The sequence below is a fragment of the Limulus polyphemus genome, unplaced genomic scaffold, assembly GCF_000517525.1.
Source record: "Limulus polyphemus unplaced genomic scaffold, Limulus_polyphemus-2.1.2 Scaffold5388, whole genome shotgun sequence".
NCBI lineage: Eukaryota > Metazoa > Arthropoda > Merostomata > Xiphosura > Limulidae > Limulus > Limulus polyphemus.
In genome coordinates this window covers 40,355-60,647 of record NW_013670998.1, presented here as the reverse complement: position 1 = coordinate 60,647, position 20,293 = coordinate 40,355, and the positions used below count along the sequence as shown (strand labels likewise).

The 20,293-nt window shown below is 32.2% G+C and overlaps 1 protein-coding gene across 1 annotated transcript in view; it reads right to left on the bottom strand.

Moving 5' to 3' along the window:
• Positions 1-20,293, bottom strand: part of LOC111089152 (cadherin-23-like) — a 66,488-nt gene that overhangs the window by 6,443 nt on the left and 39,752 nt on the right. The window contains exons 10-13 of the mRNA XM_022401082.1: positions 6,882-6,998; positions 5,262-5,448; positions 1,765-1,979; positions 151-354 (exon numbers count right to left, since the gene is read on the bottom strand). Coding sequence (XP_022256790.1) covers positions 151-354; positions 1,765-1,979; positions 5,262-5,448; positions 6,882-6,998 — 723 coding nt within the window. The remainder of the gene's footprint in view (positions 1-150; positions 355-1,764; positions 1,980-5,261; positions 5,449-6,881; positions 6,999-20,293) is intronic.

Sequence of the window (20,293 nt, the reverse complement as noted above, 5' to 3'; positions counted from 1 at the left end):
AAACAATTCTTCAAAATTGAAGAAATCTACATATGTGGATGTTATCAATTATTTTGAAATCTTCCTAGTTATATGTAAGGTAATACTGAAACATATCACACTTATTTCATTATACAGAAAACAACTCTCTAATACAAAGCTCAAACTTACCAAATATTCAGGTCTTTCACTTTTCTTCAGTGAAACTTTCACAATTATTTCACCAGTATTTTCATTAATTGAAAAAGTTTTTAAGTTAATTTCTCCATCCTCGCAGATGGAACAGATCTTGTATTCAATTATTGAATTATCACTAAGTTCTGAGTCCTCATCTCTGGCCATTACTTTTGTCACAGAATACCCCGGAGTTTCTTCCTACAAATATGGTAGTCATCACAGTATTAGTATTCCGAATCTCATTCAATCACCAGAATTTTCTAAACACTACAAGTAATTTGAATCTCTTATAACATAGCATGATAGAAGCTTTAAATCTCTTAACTTTCCTTGAACCTCCTCTCACAAAGTATTTTTAACAAAATAATAATCTTGGATTTCTTCTAATGAAAAAAGATTCAAAAATTTTTTATAATGTGTCTCTCTTTTAATAAAAAAGGTTTATTAATAATCTAGCACCCAAATTGCTGGACAATCATTTGTCAGGGATTACAAGCAAGAAACTAAAAACAACATAAGCCACTTTTTCTTTTTTTAATAAACACACTATTCTTAATACAAAAGTAAGTTGCATCTCTCAAAGTATTGTTAATTATGAAGGTATTTTGAATCTCATTATGCAATCAAACAATATCTGTATGTGTAATAATAGCCTTGAATCTCATGCAAGGAAGTATTAATTACAATAAAATATCACATGCCACCCAATTACCAAGTTTTAAAACTTAGTATACTATTAATTCGCATCATGTATTCAATACTAAGATAATAATTCTAGAAACATCAACACTATGTATTATGTGTGTGTGTGTATGTATATATGTATATAATATATCAATTATTTTTTCCACAATTTTTGACAATTAGAAGTAGTAATTCATTTTATTTTCCTATTACCAAAACAATTATTATTTTAAATAAGTACTCTAATGTTTTATTTATTTACAGTAAAAAATATTTAATGAATTACCACAAAATACCAAAACTATATCAGCAAAATACTAGGAAATATTCCATTTACAAGAATATTTTATGTTATATCTACAAAATTATATACTTTACTTTTTGGCTGTTCAAATACAGAAAAAAGAACCAAGACTGGCAGTTCAAATACAGAAAAAGAACCAGACCTGTTAGTTCAAATACAGGAAAAGAACCAATTAAGATTGGTAGTTCAAAGAATAGAAAAGAACCTAGCTTAGATGTTTTGAAAGGGAAAAAGACAACAAATTTGGTAGCCCAAACAAAGGAAAGGACCAAACCTTTTCACATGCTATGACTGTTTGCTCACTTTCAATTTATTACTTTTCTTATAACTTATTGTTTCATTATGCTTTTATATCATCTTCCCTCCTTTCTTATTGATGATAACAAGAAAAATAACTGAATTTTAAATAAATCAAGTTACAAAATCGACACGTCTATGTTTGGTTGTTTTGATATTAAGGACAAAGGTAGTTAAATTCATCATACAAAAGCAAGTTTATTCTAGCAAAATATGTATACAATGGTTGAAACCTGTAGCTGACAATATTATTCTTGCTATATTTTTAACACAAACAATTAAAAGTAATATACATTAACAAACATGTGGTTGAATTTCTTTACCTCTTGGACATAAACTGTTTCTGTTTCTTTAGGCTTTACAAATTTAGGGTAGTTCAAGTTCACATCCTCGACAGAAATACAGAACGTTTCATTTTTGTTTCGAGGTGGACTTCCTTTGTCTTGTGCTCTTACAGATACATTGAATTTCTTGTGGTTCTTCAATAAACTCCTACGAACAATAATCACTCCTGTAGCATTGTCAATCTGGAAGAACGCTAAGGGAAATTAAGATAAATGCACATTGTATGTGTGTTACGACTAATTAACACTTCATTTCTGGATATACTACCTCATTATTTCTCCCATCTTGTGATGTAATACATGTATAATTAGAGTTCTTGTCCACATTTTGTGTATCCTAATAAGTGCAAGGTAACAGTTTAGCATGACTCTCAGATTGCTTTTGTTCAGATGCTTGTTTGTTTTGAATTTCGCACAAAGCTACACGAGAGCTATCTGCATTAGCCGTCCCTAATTTAGCAGTGTAAGAGTAGAGGGAAGGCAGTTAGTCATCACCACCCACCACCAACTCTTGGGCTACTCTATTCCCAAAGAATAGTGTGACTGACCATCACATTATAACACCCCCATGGCTGAAAGGGTGAGCATGTTTGGCGAGATGAGGATTCAAACCCGCGACCCTTAGATTGCTAGTCGAGTGCCCTAACCACCTGGCCATGCCAGGCCTTGTTCAGATGCACTGATATCTAGCTGGTGTTCTTTTTACAGAAACTTGTGAAAGATCTTAGAACAATGTGCTTATACAAAATGTGCAGTCACAATTTCTAAATAAGGATCTAGACAATATAAGTCAGACTAAGGCCCCAGTATGATATTCCAAAATCCTTGGACTACATACATCAATGATCATTCCATATATTGAAGGGAGATAAACCACCAACTCACACTAATTTGTACAAGTTTCTGTGCCAACTATCAAAATGAGTATGACATTCCATCTAATATAGAAACAGAAACATACAAGCATAAGTTCTACTAAATAATCTTTGAGGTATATACCCTTTGTATAAACTAGAGATGTAGAACAATATAAGAGAATATATATATATACATACATCTGGAAAGTAAGTTGTTTTTTATAAACTTTTATCAAAATATGTAAATCCTTCCAGTATGCACTACAATTTTTGAAAAATGTAGAACAATTTTTGACATTTTAAAATCTGGCTTACAAGGACATTTTAACTACTTGAAAAACATCCAAAACAAAAATTAAAACTTCCAAGAGCATGGCTTAATCTCAAGCACCTCAACTGTAAATGTTTTATTTAGATAACTGTTGCAGAATTGTCCTTTCATTGGCAGGTTCCTTTAAATTACCCAGTAAATATAATTCATGGTCCAATACACATACTTAGGTAGATGAGGGTACAGGTGTGGATGTGGTATATCTGGATTTTCAGAAAGCATTTGACAAGATGCTGCATAAAAAAAGCTTGTTAATAAAAAGATGTATTTGTAGATGTGGAGGATAAGTTAGCTCACTGGAAGGAAAAATGTCTAGATGGAAGAAAGCAGAAGGTTGTTATAGATGGAGTTCAGTTAAACTGGATTAATGTTATTAGTGAGGTGCCTCGGGGCTCTAATCTAATTTTCTCCTTTTACATATAATAACATTTTGGGACAACATGCGACCTATTGGTCCATCTTGACTGTTCCATTTTCTAGATAAAGCTAAAACTATTAATAAATAAATTTCAAAAAATTATTAAAGCAAGCACTTATCATTCATATACTTATCAAGCTTTCTTTCAAACTCACTTAAATTTATTGCCTCTACAACATCCAAAGGCAACCCATTCCAAAGACCAACCACCCTGTTAGAAAAATAAAACTATTAGCTGAAGATGACTCCTACCCTGCCAAAATTTATATTTCTGTCCTCTAGTTCTACTATTCTCACTATGGTATAAATGAAGGAATGGTCAATAAATTACTTAAATTTGCTAATAATATCAAAGTTTTAGGTACTGTAGGCTGTGAGGAGGATACTACTGCTTTACAAAAGGACTTGGATTATTTGGCAAGTTGAGCAAATAAATGGCAGATGGATTTTTTAATTATAATAAATGCATGTGGAATATCATAATTTAAATCATAAGTATAATTTGGATGGGAATAACCTTAACAGCATTATGAAAGTTGTTTGTTTTGTTGTTGTTTATTATTAAACACAAAGCTACACAAAGGGCTATCTGTGCTCTGCCCACCACAGGTATCGAAACCCGGTTTCTAGCAGTATAAGGGATCTTTGTGTTCTGGTCGATCAGTCTCTTAACCCATCTAAGATAAGTGGTGTTGCTAGTTGGAAGGCAACCAGGATTTTAGGTTGTATCTACAAAAATATTGAATACAAGTCTAAAGAGGTTATAATGTCTTGAATAGGTCACATAGTCCCATTGAAAGTACTCTGCCCAGTTTTTTGAATTGTTGGAAAGGGCTAATAAGAAGATACTTGGGATGGAAAGGTTGTCATATGATGATAGTTTAAGGTCCCTAAAATTGTTTGGGAGAATCTGATTGAGATGTTTAAAATTATTAAGGGAGCCAATAGTGATGATGTATCATTTGTTTATTTTTATCGATGAGAATTGTAAGACTAATGGATACAAGTACAAATTTTGGAAGGGAAGAAGTCATCTTCAGCTTAGACAGCTTTATTTTTCTAACAGGGTGATTTGCCTCATGAACAAATTGCCTTCAGATGTGGTGGATGTTTAAGGATTTATTTTAGTTTAACAGACAGGACAGCCTAGATGGATCAAAACGTCCCTTACTGCCTTTAATGTTATGTTATTCCATAATTACAGTATATTACTTTATTTCCTCACTTAACGTTGATACAAGTTTCAACACTGTTAGACTGCTGCAAGTTGTTTTATAGCTACCTTAAAAATGATGTTAACAAAACAAATTACTTGTAAAAAGTGAGATAGCAAACATAGATAAAAAAAACACAATTACTGATTCAACTCTCTGTAAAAATCTCTGTATACTTCACATCTATCTCATATTAGTTTCAAATGTGCTAGAACACTTTATGTCACATCCTTAGAACTTTATAGGTGTTCTAGACCTATTATATTTCACTTTTTGATCTGAATATTGTCATTAAGTCCTGTAGCTCCCTCTATCCAATATTCAAATTACTACATTACAGATTCCAACATTATAATTTGAACTTAAAGCCTTTCTATAGGCATGTCAAATTTAACTACCTATGAATGTTTGGAGCATTTAGATAGTGCAATGATTTTTAATGTATTGCTTTAAACAATATCTTCAAATTTTAGTATTCATATATTTTTATTTATTTAAACCAATACTGCAGCAAATAAGAAAAACATCTGAGCAATTACGTTAAAATACTGGTAGGTATTAAGATTTTAAATTTATATGAATACTAATGATGAATAATCATTGTGTTCCCTGATGTATTAACATAAATAAAGTGAACATTAATTTAAATTTCTTACTTTGAACCTCCTCATCGGTATTAAAGAAGTATTGTACAGTGCCATTATCTCCACTGTCTGAATCTGTTGCCTGAACTTGAGCAACTTTAGATCCTACTTCCTTATCTTCAGGGATTGTAACACAATCCTCATCCCAAACTTCAAATACTGGATCATTATCATTTATGTCAAGAAGAGTCACAATGACCTAAGATAAATTTCTGATGTATTAACTAACACATATTAAATTGTTGATTAAACATTAGAAAATTTTAGACAAGTTATTTCCAAGTTATAAATGTCTAAATACAGTATTCATGCATCAGACTTTAAAATAATTTCTTGTTTCTTTTCAGATCTTGCACCACATTTCATCATGCAATGTAACATATATCTGTTTAAGCATATATAAATGTTGCCTATTCAATTTACAATACTGCATTAAATGTGGACATATTTACATCTTGATTAACATATAAATTTACTTAAGAAAACTAGACGTACATATAACATTTACACAGCAAAGATGAAGACTACACTTGCATAATATTTACGTAATTAAACTATTTTCACATAATTATAACATTACAGACTCTAGATCTACAGAATAATTACATAATTTGACTAGTTTCAAAATAATTAAAACAACATTATAAAGACTGGATTTCCATGATATTTGAATAATTAGGCTAATTTCATGTAACTAAAACAACATTATAAAGACTGAATTCCCATGATATTTGAATAATTAGGCTAATTTCATGTAATTAAAATAACATTAAAAAGGTTGGATTCTCACAATACTTATATATTTTATTTTTATATAATTATAATAATAATAAAAAGACTATTCACACAATTTACACAACTAGGCAGTTAAGTTTCACATACTTACAATAGTATCACATTAGTTAGAACTCTTTTTATTTCAGCCAAACTTCTGCCATTGCAGCTTTATAAGAGCTAGTAAAACAAAAATGTACTAATAGGCTTGATGAAGCCATAACATTAAAACGTTGGTTAAAAATAAATATTTTTGTTTCTAACTTTATTGTCAAAACGTATTTTTTTCAACAACATTTACAAAAGACTATGTTCACTGATAGACCTAACTTTACTAACAAATTTTCAACAGAAATTCCAAACTAATATATGCCTAACTTACAAATACAGTTATTATCAGAATTTTCCCAGTAATGAATCAATAACAAACACACTGAATAACTCACTGCTTATTAATTGTCTAACTCTCTAATTGACATTGAATTGAATGTCAGTAACTAAGGTTGGACTGATTCACTCTGTCATTTTATATCAATACTTGTTTTCTGCTTTTTACATGAAGCCTATATTTTTATACCAAGGCCTTAACTGCATGGAATTTCTAGATATTGCATCATAACAAGATTGGTTTTAAGGGAAGTTAAGGTGACCATCTTTATTTCAAAAGCCTAGTTTTCAGCTAAATAAGTCATATACTTTTACTTTCATCAGTGATGATATGCAATACTTTGATTAAATGAGGTCCAACAATTGTGAAGGGCTGTGACTGTTTTTTGTTTTAATATCTGCATATGGAATTACAGTTGATTTGTGTTCTGAATTATGTGCAACTTTAGAATGTTTTAAGAATTAACATACTTGAGTAATAGCTTTCCTACTCTTTGTGAGATCATCGGGAGTGTCAAAAGCTTCCACAGCAAACTCATACTTTTCTTGTTTCTCACGGTCTAGACGTTCTGTGTTCATGATAGAACCCTCAAGTAGAAAATAAAAAACATTAACATATAAGCTCATTTCAGAATATTATGCAACATTCTTAAACAGCTTGAAAGGTGAAAAAATGAAGTAATCCAGAAAGATAGGCAGTTCAAGTCAAAGGTCATCCACCTTGATCATCCTTGAAAGTGCATAAGTGAGAGAATGAACAACTGGGTAACTACAGAAAAGAATTTGCAATCAAAATGTCAACTTCCTGTGGGTCCTGTCAAGACTACTTCTCATTTCAGGATATTGTGCAACAATCTTAAACAGCCTGAAAGGTGAAAAATAGGGGGTATGTGAAATCCCATGACAACTTTAGAAATCTACAATTCCAGAAAACTGATTTCCATAATTTAACCAAAAGGGAATCTGCAATAGCCACACCTGTAATTAGATCTCAAATCAGTCACGAGATGGAGCTATAAACTAAAAGTTTGTACTTGAACAAAACTCAAAGCCATTCTATGAACCATATGCCACAGCTGAAAACGTAAGTAATACATTTTTTTTAATTTTTTGGGCACATGTATAATGTTCAATGATAAAAACTCACAATTATTTTATACACATTCTATAAAAGTGAGATTGTTTCCAATCTCCAAATTACTAAAATACAATAACTTACTGTACAGGATAAAAAGTGGGAAAAAACCCCAATGAAACTGGAAAACAATTTCATACATTCTATATGTTTTGATGTATACTACTGTGTCATCCTCAGGAGTGTAAGGTTTTGCAAAAATAACACTTATTTATACAATTATTAAATCACCAATTTACATACTAAAGAATATCATGCCATCTGCTGACAACATTTCCATCAGATCCATCATTCTTATTCAATAATTTAAATTTATTTTTTTATATTTAATTATCTCTACAGATTCACATATATTCATACCAATTAAATTTCCAGGTTGTGCTTAAATAAGAATGTTTTCCCATTTAAAAAACAATGATTATTTTATACACAATTCTATAAACAGTTTTTAACATTGAACATTATACACTTGCCCAAAAAAATTTTTTAAATTAATCTAGCAACGAGATATATGGCAAGACAAAGACTGAAGTTAAAAAAATGCCTTCAAGAACTCGCATTTTTAATGAGGTGTAAAAGAAATAAAATAATACCAAAATTCATAAAATTGGATTGCAATATTAAGAACAAGAAAGTGAAGTATCAACTTGAGAAGATTAAAGAGAAGATACTGAATATTGTAATTCAACAAAAAAGAAGTTTCATAGCCAAGAAAGTAAAAAAAGTGTATTTCTTGCATTTAGCTCTATCTAAGGAAATGAATGAAGACTGGAGCGGAATGAGAAAGGAAGTCATAGATAAATACAGAAAAAATATTGCTACACGTAAAACTACATTGGACAAAAAGTTCAAAACTTTATTAATTCAGAAAAAAGAAGTGAATAAAGAACATTATACACTAGATTCATTGCCAGATAAGTACAACAGTTTTTTAAATAACCCTAAAGTCATAAATAAATCTGATTTAATACTAAATTATAAACAAGTTGATGTTTTAGACAGAGGTTTGATTTTCTCATTTGGTCCAAATAAAGTTTTTAAAAAAAGATATCATATATGAAACTGAAACTAACTTTGAAAAATTATATGATGAAAAAGAAGGTATTATTAGAAGTGAGTGTTGTACTTTATTAAATAATTTTAAGTTCAAAAATAATAATAAAAAAGACTTTGAAATTTTGAAAAATTTAAAGGAACAAGATGTTGTCATTTGCAAGGTCGATGAAGGGTGACAAACTGTTATTCTTAATAAAAAATTATTACGATTCTAAAGTTGAAGAAATTTTGAAAGAAGGTCTGTATGAGAACATTAAACTTAATCCTATAAATAAACTTCATACAATAGTTAAAGAAAAAATTAAGAGCTATATAACTCTAGCACCTTATGAAAAGCAAAGTTTAATTCCCAGTAAATTTATTTTACCTAGATTATATGCCTTGCCTCAAGTTCATAAGATTGGAAATAATTTCAGACCTATTGTAGCCAATATTAAGAGTTCAACTTATAATGTAGCAAAACATATATCTAAAAACTTCTCATTTTTAAGGGATAAAATATAAATACAGAGTTAAGAATTCGTTTGAATTTGTGGAAAGAATTCAGCATATAATTTTAGATCAAAAAGATAATTTAGTGTCATTTTATGTTGTGTCAATGTTCACCAAAGTACCTGTGAAAAAAAAGGCTATTGAATGTTTTGAGAAAAAACTGAAAGAAAATAATAATTCAGTCTTAGAAATAATGGATATAATTAACCTGGTAGAAATATGTGTTGAAAACTCATTTTTCCAAATTAATAGCAAAGTTTATAAACAGAACGAAGGTTTAGCTATGGGTTCTCCTTTATCTCCATTATTGTGTGAGTTATTTATGGACAGTTTTGAAAGTGAAGCACTAGAAAAAGCAGATAAAAAACTGAAGTTTGTTAAGGTATGTAGATGACACATTTTTGATTTGGCAGTATGGTAAAGATGAACTAGCTAATTTTGCTAATTACCTTAGTAACATTGATAATTCTATAAGATTTTATTATGAAGTTGAGATAAATGGTTGTTTACCTTTTTTCGATGTTTTAGTGAGTAAAAATAAGGATAAATTGGAAACTACCATTTATCGTAAACCTTTCTCTGTAATCATTCCGCCACATCAACAATCTTGTCACACTACATCTCAATAAACCTGTATTTTTTACTCTTATGTGGATAGGATAAAAGTATTGTTACGTCTTTGGTCGTTTGTTAATTTCCAGTATAAATTCTTCCCGAGGAACTTCAGTGATAGAAGTCCTTTGTTAAATAAAACTAGTTTATTCTTTCTCAATACAACTTTGCAATACACAGAATTTCCACAGTCACTTTTACTTAAACACACGCTATAATTCACAACGATTCACGCACTTTACTTACGGTCACTACCGCTCGCTTGACTCAATTATCTGTCTCTATATCTATATGTCTCCAATTATTTGCCGGGCTTATACACTAAAATAGAGGGCGCCTGGAAAAGACTAGAGTTGCCAGGAAAAGTCATGATCCTTCTAGAAACTCATGACATGTTTCCAGCGTCACGTGAATTCCGCTGTCGTAACAGTATCAAATTGAATTTTTGTTTAATAAGAATATTTCAAATGCGACGGTAGCTTTTTCCCCCCACAACTCTGTCTTCAAAATAAGGGTGCGTCTTATATTCCGAAAAATACGTTATATGCGATATTTTAAACAGTTCTTACGATCTTCGAAAAAAGTAGCTTAAAATTTATTGACTCACAGTGAAAAACTATTCAATTAACTAATTTTAACCCCCCCCTCCCCCAGTGGCTCAATGATAACAGCACAGATAACCTTTGCGCCTAACAACAAACAAAAAACAAATTTTAAAAATTGGACGAATTCAAACGAAGAGTATGCACGGTGGAAATTGGAACTAAACCAACAATGAATTATAATAATGCAAATTAGAACTCTTATGTCAAAGTGAGTGATATTTGATTTGGTGAAAGTCTTTGTGGGTGGAATTCTTTTCTTATTTTTCTATTTCAAACAATATTCCTTACGTAAACTTTTAAGGGTTTGTTTGTTTTGAAGTTAAGCACAAAGCTACACAATGAGCTATCTGTGCTATGCCCACCATGGGTATCGAAACCCGGATTCTAGAGTTGTAAGTTCGCAGACATCCCGCTGTGGCACCGGGGGAACAACTTTTAAGGGTGTATGAATTTGTCACATTAGGTCGTGTTAAATATAACATTTGCTAAAATTAGTTTTGTTTCCTTGTTATTAAGCACGGAGCTACTGAGATTAATTTAATGTACACTGACATTTACTCTGGTAATCACGAATTCACTTATAAGAACAACAGGGAATTCAGTTATGTGTTTTTAAGTATGTATGCTAACGTTATAAGCTGTCTTAATATTGTTTATGTTGTTTGAGAAATGATAACGTGAATAGACAAAAGGTAGTTGATGTTTGTGTCACTAGATGGCCTTCAAAAAGGAATATAGAAATATATTAACATAGTTTCAAAACTTTGAAAAAACTCGTCATGTGGTTTGTTTGTAATTAAGCACAAAGCTACACAATGGGCTATCTGTGCTCTGCCCACCACGGGTATCGAAACCCAGATTTTAGCGTGTAATTGCGCAGACATACCGCTGTGCCACTGGGGGGGGGGGGGGGCTTGTCACATAGATGGACATCATTAATAATAAAAAAATAAAAAAAGGTTGCGGCAGCTTTAATATAATTTTAAAATTGTTAACAACTTGCTATATAAACGAAAGGTGGTTTCTTGGTGTATAGAGTATAAGCAGCAGACTCGTGTTTAAAGTATCTAGTCGACTACAGACATTTAATATATGTGTACATTTAAGCAAAGTATAAGTTACTTTCCTGTGATTTTTGTAAATAGAAGTTTTATTGAAACTTTTCATTGTAAAGTTATGGAGACGTCTTGATCAAGATCAATTAAGAAAGACGAGTCGAATTATATCAGAAGATTGTTTCTGTGACCGAAAACTACGAAACTGTTACAACAAATATGCTGTATATAAAAAAAAGGAAGAACAATTAAATAAATTTAAAGTTAAAACCCTGATATACATATATATTTATAATGAAATAATAAAGTCCAATACTATTAATTACATTAATTGTCAATAGGCGATTAAAATCAGCATTGTAAAACAATAATGAACTTAATATGAAATTTATTTATTTCATTATTTGGCAGAAAATGATGTTAAGGTGTTGATTTATTTGTGGAATTTTCTACCACCTTTGTATACTAACTAATAGCTTAGCTAGCTATTTGACAATTAATTAAATATGCTTATTATATATATATATATATATAGAGAGAGAGAGAGAGAGAGATTAAAACGTTGTTGGAGCCTCATCACGTTCATTTCCAAAAGGCTCACTGGTCGGGCGGCCATGTACAAAGCACGCCACACTTCCCTGTTATTTTCCGTAAGCCATCTACAGTACAAGTTTCCTAACACCCTTTTGAACAATTCGATTGCACAGAAATTTATAGGCAACTTGACCATTATTTCTTCTTATGGAATAATATGAATACCAGTTTCACTCTCCTGCTGCTTGAGGTATGTGATAGATGAGTTGATATATTGTGGAGATAAATTGTCCATATCTGGTTTGAGTCGCTTATCCAGTCGAAGATCCTTCTTGATTATGTTGAATACTGTTGTCTGGGGCAGGAGGACGACTTTTCCCACTGTTGTCTGTGTTCGTGTATTATCAACTGTTATTAAACACGTACTACGGCTGAGGTACGACTTGTTGCAGATCTCTTTATGGATGGTTCTAGTGTCTCAGTTTGATCCATATTTCTTTGTTTTTCAATGTCAATAAATACTAGGGATATCTACATCTTGGAATAGCTAAAATCCTGATCTGACCACATCTTTATGATCCGAGTGTATGAATATTTTGCGTCGATAAGACTATTATGTACCCTTCTTAAAAGGGATAATTTCTGATGGCATCACACTACGTATACATAACGAGAAATAATGTTGAATTGTAGTTCTTATACATTCTGTTCCACTATGGTTGTCATGTGGGTTGCTGGTTTTCCTGTTCAAAATTGTTTTAATATAATGTGCTCAACCCTCTATATATTTGTAGATAAAGCTTTTTATTTCTAGCACTTGCATATGAAACAAGATTTTCAGGATAAAACAGGGAAAATGTATTTATTAGGGTTAATTTGAAAATAACTATATCAGAGAAAAATATATCAGACCAGAAGGTGCTTGAAATAAAAAGTTTGTATGTCTTCATGTGGGTGTGTGTGTTTTCATAACATATAGCGCAAAAACTATATTTTCTTTGTTTTATTGATTGCTTTCTGAACACATATTGTTACAAATTAACACACACATATTTACAGTGCCTTGCAAAAGTATTCACCCCTACCAACAATGCCACATTTTGATGAAATACAAATAATGTAAACAATTTTTCAATAAACTTGTTTTTATTCAAAACTCTAATGATCAAACTTAACACTGTTATGTGTGAAGGAAGTTGAGTGTCAGCAAAACCTGCAAAGAAAATATATAAATTGAAATTTGCTGATTGCATAAGTATTCAGCCCCCTAAGTCCGTACTTGGTGGAAGCACCTTTGGCAGCAATTAATGCTGTGAGTCTTTCTGAATAGGTCTCTACCAGCTTTGTACAATGGGATGGTGTAATTTTTGCCCATTCTGCAATCTTCAAGACTCGCCATAAATTTTCTATTGGATTCAAAGTCAGGACTTTGACTGGGCCACTCCAGGACATTCACTTTCTTCTTTCGAAACCACTCCAGTATGGTTTTAGTTTTGTGTTTCAGGTTGCTGTCTTGCTGAAATGGGAATTTTCGACCCAGTTTTAGATTCTTGGCTGACCCAAGTAGGTTTCCATCTAGGATTCGCCCGTAATCTGCACCACCTCTTTTCCTCTCAATCCTGACTAGTTTCCCGGTCCCTGCCGATGAGAAGAATCCCCATAACATGATGCTGCAATCGCCATGTTTGACAATTGCGATGGTGATGACTGGGTGATGTGCTTTGTTGGGCTTGCGCCAGGCGCAACGCCTTGAATTTAGATCAAAAAAGCTAAATTTTTGTCTCGTCTGACCACAAATCCTTCTGCCACATGTCTGCAGTATCAATAACATGCTTTGTCGCAAACTCCATACCAGATTTAAGATGATTCTTTTTCAGTAATGGCTTCTTTCTTGCCACTCGCCCATACAGGCCAACTTTGTGTAGAGACTGGGATATTGTCGACTTATGAACACTGAATTTCATCTCAGATATGAAACTCTTTTGCAAATCTTTCAAAGTCAGTGTTGGCTTCACAATGACATCCCTAACCAGTTTTCTGCTTGTCCGGATACTTAGTTTGGAAGGGAGGCCTGATCTGGATAGTGACTGGATGGTATGAAGCACAACTCCATTTCTTAATGATGGACTTAAGGGATAATTAGCGACTTTGAAATTTTCTTGTAACCTTTTCGTGATTTGTGCTTCTCTACCACTTCATCCCTGACTTGTTTGAAAAGCTCCTTGGTCTTCATGGTTGGTTTGTCTTATCACTATGCTTGAACAGATGCATTTACTCTGAAGACAAGTTAAACTAATGTTAAAACTCACAATTTAAAAAAATAACGATTATTTTATACACAATTCTATAAAAATGAGATTGTTTCCAGTCTCCAAATTACCATAACCCAATAACTTACTGTACAGGATAAAAAGTGGTAAAAACCCCGATGAAACTGGAAAACTGCGTCATCCTGAGGAGTGTGATGTTTGCAAAAATAACACTTATTTATACAATTACCAGATCACCAATTTAAATATTAAAGAATTTCACGCCATCTACTGACAACATTTCCATCGAGTCCATCATCCTTATTCAATAATTTAAATTTACTTTTTTTTACATTTAATTATCTTAATAGATTCACGTATATTTTTACAAATGACATTTTCAAGTTGCGTTAAAATAACAGTTTTTTTCCCATTTAGTTTCATTAATATGTTTTGCTAAAAGTGAAATAGTAATATTATTATTTTAAACATTTCTTTGTGTTCATTCATTCTGAATTATAATTTTTTCTAGTTTGTCCTATATATATAATTTGTAACATTCACATAATATTAAATTTTTCCATTAAATCAATTTTATCTTTAGTTGTATTTAGAATTTGGCTAATTTTGTTTATCGGTTTGTATATCGGAAAAACGTGTATTTGTTTTTTAAAGTTTTCATTATTTGACAAGTTAAGCCAAATATAACTGATAGTACTAAACATTCTTTCTTACTTTTTTCGGCAAATGGTTTTAACTTAATATTTTTATCCCTGTTTATTTAGTTTTATGACAGCTCTGTCAACAACATCTGGATTAAAACCTATTTCTACTGATATGTGCTTAATTAACAATAACTCATTATTGATATCATCCTGTTTACAACATAATTTTGAATTTTCTTATTTTGATGTTTTGAGCTCTTTTGTGTTTAGAACAATATATACTAATTTTTAACATAAATCAAAAAAAAGGTTTACTGTTATTTAGTTTGGTTCAAAACCTACAAAATCTTCATTGCTTTCACTGTCGCTTGGAAAGGAATCATTGGATCCAATATTATGATCAAAGAGAATGTCATCCTCGGTCAATCATTGCGTTACTGATACCACATTTCTTAAATGACTTAATCACTATATCACTTCACCCACATGTAGACCTAGGCCTTGCGTTTCATGAACCGATAACACCACGATGTATGACCAGTAAAATCTAAACTATTATCGCATGCAATCCTCTTTGCTTTAAAAATTATATTTGTAGAAACGGATTGTCCTTGCCTTCTCTGATCCACAACCCATTCGTACAGTTTATTTTCGAGATTTTGCCATTTTGATTTTTTTCCTCGGAAATTGCGTTTATCAGTTTTAATCATTTTCAATTCTTGTTCGCGCCAGCAACGAATCATTTTTCCTGTTGGTGAAGGACCAAAATACATTTCGGCAGCTATGTTTCCATGCTCTTTTGCATAATTAATCACACTTAATTTAAATTTAGCAGTGTATGACAGTCTCTTTTCTTTAGACATCATAAGGGGTGAAAAAATAGAACGAAAAATTAAGAAACAACTATTTTGCTCCCGAGACCTAAGATACGGTACTTCGGCTTTCGGTGACGCATCCAACTTGACAGTAAGCACGTGCCAGACTGCCGAGTATGAAATGAAAATTGAAATACCGATTAGGCGATTACCGACGCTAATTGCATTAAGCGCTCTGATTGGTCAAGCGCATTGCACATTTGAATCCAAGGCAAACACTCAAAGACGATTTTTTATTTGTTAAAGTTAGGCCTGAAACGACCTTATTCTGCTCCACATTAAACAGGGATCGTCGTGTATTTACAAGCTTTTTCACTCTCATCCATTACTATAATTTATTTTTTTATTATTTAGGGAGCATTATAAATAGTTATGTTTTTAAAAGAAAAAAAAATACTATTTTTATAAATAATACATTCAATTGAACTAAACTTTCCATGTGTAAATATATTTAAATAGGCATGCATATATGTATTTATACGATATACATAAGATACACCGAAGGTATGAATAATAGGACGCAAGCAGATTTGGACATCAAATTTTGGGGTAAAAAAGTGCGTCTTATACAACGAAAAATACGGTAACAACATTTACCAAATATATTACCTTAAAATGATAAATAATTAATTTAAACAAATATGAACTTCGATCGAAACACTCCTATTAAACTATTGGGAAAATAAAAATACAAAAAATATACATTCTATTCATAAAATGTTTAATTGCTTCTCTTTGGTATAATATACGATTTATATATAAAAGACATATTCGCATGTAATTAAGCACAAAGCTACACATTGGGCTGTCTGTGCTCAGCCTGCTACGGGTATAGAAACCTGGTTTCTAGCGTTGTAAGTCCGCAGACATACCACTGAGCCACTGGAGGTTATATAAAAAGAACAGGGTTACCATAACAAAAATAGGTTTAAAATAATTCTCTTATTTTCCGTGTTTCTGGGCCGAAGTAAACCAGTTTCCTTATTTTCTGTGTTTCTGGGTAGAAGTAAACCAGTTCCCTTATTTTCTGTGTTTCTGGGCATAAGTAAACCAGTTCCCTTATTTTCTGTTTCTGGGCAGAAGTAAACCAGTTTCCTTATTTTCTGTGTTTCTGGGTAGAAGTAAACCAGTTTCCTTATTTTCTGTGTTTCTGGGTAGAAGTAAACCAGTTCCCTTATTTTCTGTGTTTCTGGGTAGAAGTAAACCAATTTCCTTATTTTCTGTGTTTTTGGGCAGAAGTAAACCAGTTCCCTTATTTTCCGTGTTTCTGGGTAGAAGTTAACTAGTTTCCACATTTTCCGTGCTTCTGGGCAGAAGTAAACCAGTTTCCTTATTTTCCGTGTTTCTGGCCAGAAGTTAACCAGTTTCCTTATTTTCCGTGTTTCTGGGCGGAAGTAAACCAGTTTCTTTTGATAACAAACAACTATGGCGTATATTAACTTTTGTATTTAATTTTTGTCCTCTCAGCCATTTTACTGTTTTACTAAGATACTTTCACGAGACGTGGATAAAGTTTAAATTTATGAAGTTTGACACATATTATTATGATGTTCCATCTAATGTCTTATAAAGAAACTGTTTTTCAGAAGTTTTATGGAACAACTAAAATGATATTCCTGATATATTTATCATTTGAAAATCATCAAATAAACACTACAACACTGAAGTGTACGTTTTTAGCCACCGATACTTAATATTTCGTTTTTTAAATAAACACTTTTAATAAATAACATTAATAAAAGTTTACTCTGCGATGGTTATATCACAGATTTCTTAATATGACAAGATTTTTTTTTACTTTAGTTGTTAGTCCGTGAGAGTGAATCTTCCGGAGACAGCCTACTTTTCCATTGCCAGTTTATGCATCACCCAAAGCGAGGCTGCAGCAGCGCCACGTAGCGTTAAAATCTAGCAGAGATATCTTTTTATCACGGCATGTTTAATGCTCACGAGAACAGCTGGCATGAGATCGCGAAGAGTTAAAAGGAAAAAAAACTAACCTTGAACAAAGACAGCAACGTTATCGACCGTGGAATCGAACTTGTTCATTATGTTCAAGAATCCTTGTCTTTCGCCGTTTAAAAACTCGGAATTTCGACCCTAAAATTGAAAGTTTTTAAAGTAGTAGCATAAATCAAGCAAGAGAGCTTTAAAGGAATAACTTTGTGTTATGCACGGGATACTTAAGGTTTAATTCTTATTCTTCAGCACAGGTGTTCATTGCCAGTGTTTCCTATTCATCACCATGGCAACGACATAGGCGTGAATACAACATCTCATCAGATATAGACGTCGATTGTCGTACACTAAAATGTTATTTGAACAACCATAAGAGCTCCAGCACTGAGTTGTTTCTGACTCCCTTAATATGATTTAATTTTATATATGCAAACATACATATTTATATATGGGTAAAAACTGTCAACAGAATATGAACAGCTATTTTTGTTATAGTAGCACAAGAACATATGCCACGGCCACTGTGATCCTCAAAAGTATTAACATAGACTTACAGACTAGCTATTGGCTTGCTTTTTGTAAAAGTGACGTGGTTTTGTCACTGTACTTGTTGACAGTCGCTATCGCTGTTAATATAATTTACATATGTAATTAGGCCTCACAAAGATTGTCGACGAAGTTTCTGCTACTGCTACTAGGCGAGATTAACTTCACAGCACCGAACCTTACGCCCTCTAGTGAACATATATCACCATGATTTGAGTCTCGTGGCCTTCATGTTAAACAGATTGCCTTATAGATTATAAACTTGTATGACATATGATAAACATATCTGAAAAAGCGCCTGTTTAAATTAGATTATTACAGCAGGCGTAATGTACTGTTTGAAGTCGACGTTCGATCGACAAGTTGTTTCCAAAAAATAGAATGAAGTTAATCAAAAGCTTTCTGGTTAATTACAATATTATGTCTATAAATCTTTAAAAATAACACATGATACAATTGTAAGGGTATTACGACGGACTTAATAAATTGTTCGGAGATAACACTTTAATCGGTCCCCGTTCCACCAAACATGCTCGCCCTTTCAGCTGTGGGGGCTTTATAATGTGACAGTCAATCCCACTTTTCGTTGGTAAAAGAGTAGCCCAAGAGTCGGCGGTGGGTGTTGATGATTAGCTGCCTTTCTTCTAGTCTTTCACTGCTAAATTAGGGACGGCTAGCGCAGATAGCCCTCGTGAGCTTTGCGCGAAATTCACAACAAACTAAACGCTTTGATCGGAACGTTGTCTTCAAACAGGAGAATGAAATCCATTAAAATTTTCTGATTAATTACAATCTTCCATTGATATATTTTAAAAATAAAAACAATGTAAAACAGCAGGAAGGTTATTAAATCGGACTCAACAAACCTGGTTAAAGTAAACGTTTCAGTCGAAACATTGTTCCCAAACAAATCCGTTAAAAACTTTCTGACTAATTGTAATCTTCCACTATTTTGTAATGAAATGTTTCTCCACAATAAATATACACGGACACGTGAAAGTAGGTATCACTTGAGGACAACATTGTCTTATGTGTGAACAACATTGTCTTATGTGGATCCGGAAGTTTAATCTCACAACTTCAATTTACCAAGTGGTGCCCCCAGTGGCACAGCGCTATGTCTGCGGACTTACAACGCTAGAAACCGATACCCGTGGTGGGCAGAGCACAGATAGCCCATTGTGTAGCTTTGTGATTAACTTCAAACAAAACCACGAACCTATGGATAATGTTTAAAACTTAGAAATGTATTAACGCAAATATTATCTTAATGCAGTATCTAAACGAAAATTATTTGTATTTATGACAAAACTTCTAATGCTAGCTGCTGCCATCAATAATTTCGACCAACTGGCCAAAGGAAAGGCAGTCAGTCATATAGCACCACTACCACCCACTATTCACGTTGTGGGATTGGCTGTCACTTTTATAACCCATAGTTTAAAGTTCAGCGAATATTTTGTGGTATCGCACGGGTTCAAATGTAAAGTAATTGATTCATGTAGCAATTGTGAGAAAAGGTTTTTATAAGAAAACCAAAATGTAAAAACTATTTGGTTTTTAATAGCACAGTAGAAAATATGTTTCTTAAATTCAGGTTCACGTTCAACAAAGTTGTTTTCTCAGAAGAAAGATTTTAAATACATTTCAGTCTATTACACTCCCGAAGACCTGCATATAAATATACCGAAATATATAAACGTAGCCTCATTAAAGTAACACTTACACCTGAAAGTGGGTTTACAATACTTTTTACACAAAATAGTCTAAGTCTGATATTCTTTTCGTTTAGTTCCACCATTTTGAAAATGTATTATGCATGTTAGGGTAAATTATTTTTTTTATTTTTGGAAGATAAGCTTTTATTTCGTATTCAGTTTGTGTGTGTGTGTTTTTTATAATCGCATTTATTTTCTTCCCTATTGCTTTTCTTCTCAAGATACAGCATTTAAAAGCGTAGGGCGAGAAGTATCGTACTGCCATAATACTCTTGGAAACATTCAACCATATAAAAGCGTAGGGCGAGAAGTATCGTACTGCCATAATACTCTTGGAAACATTCAACCATATAAAAGCGTAGGGCGAGAAGTATCGTACTGC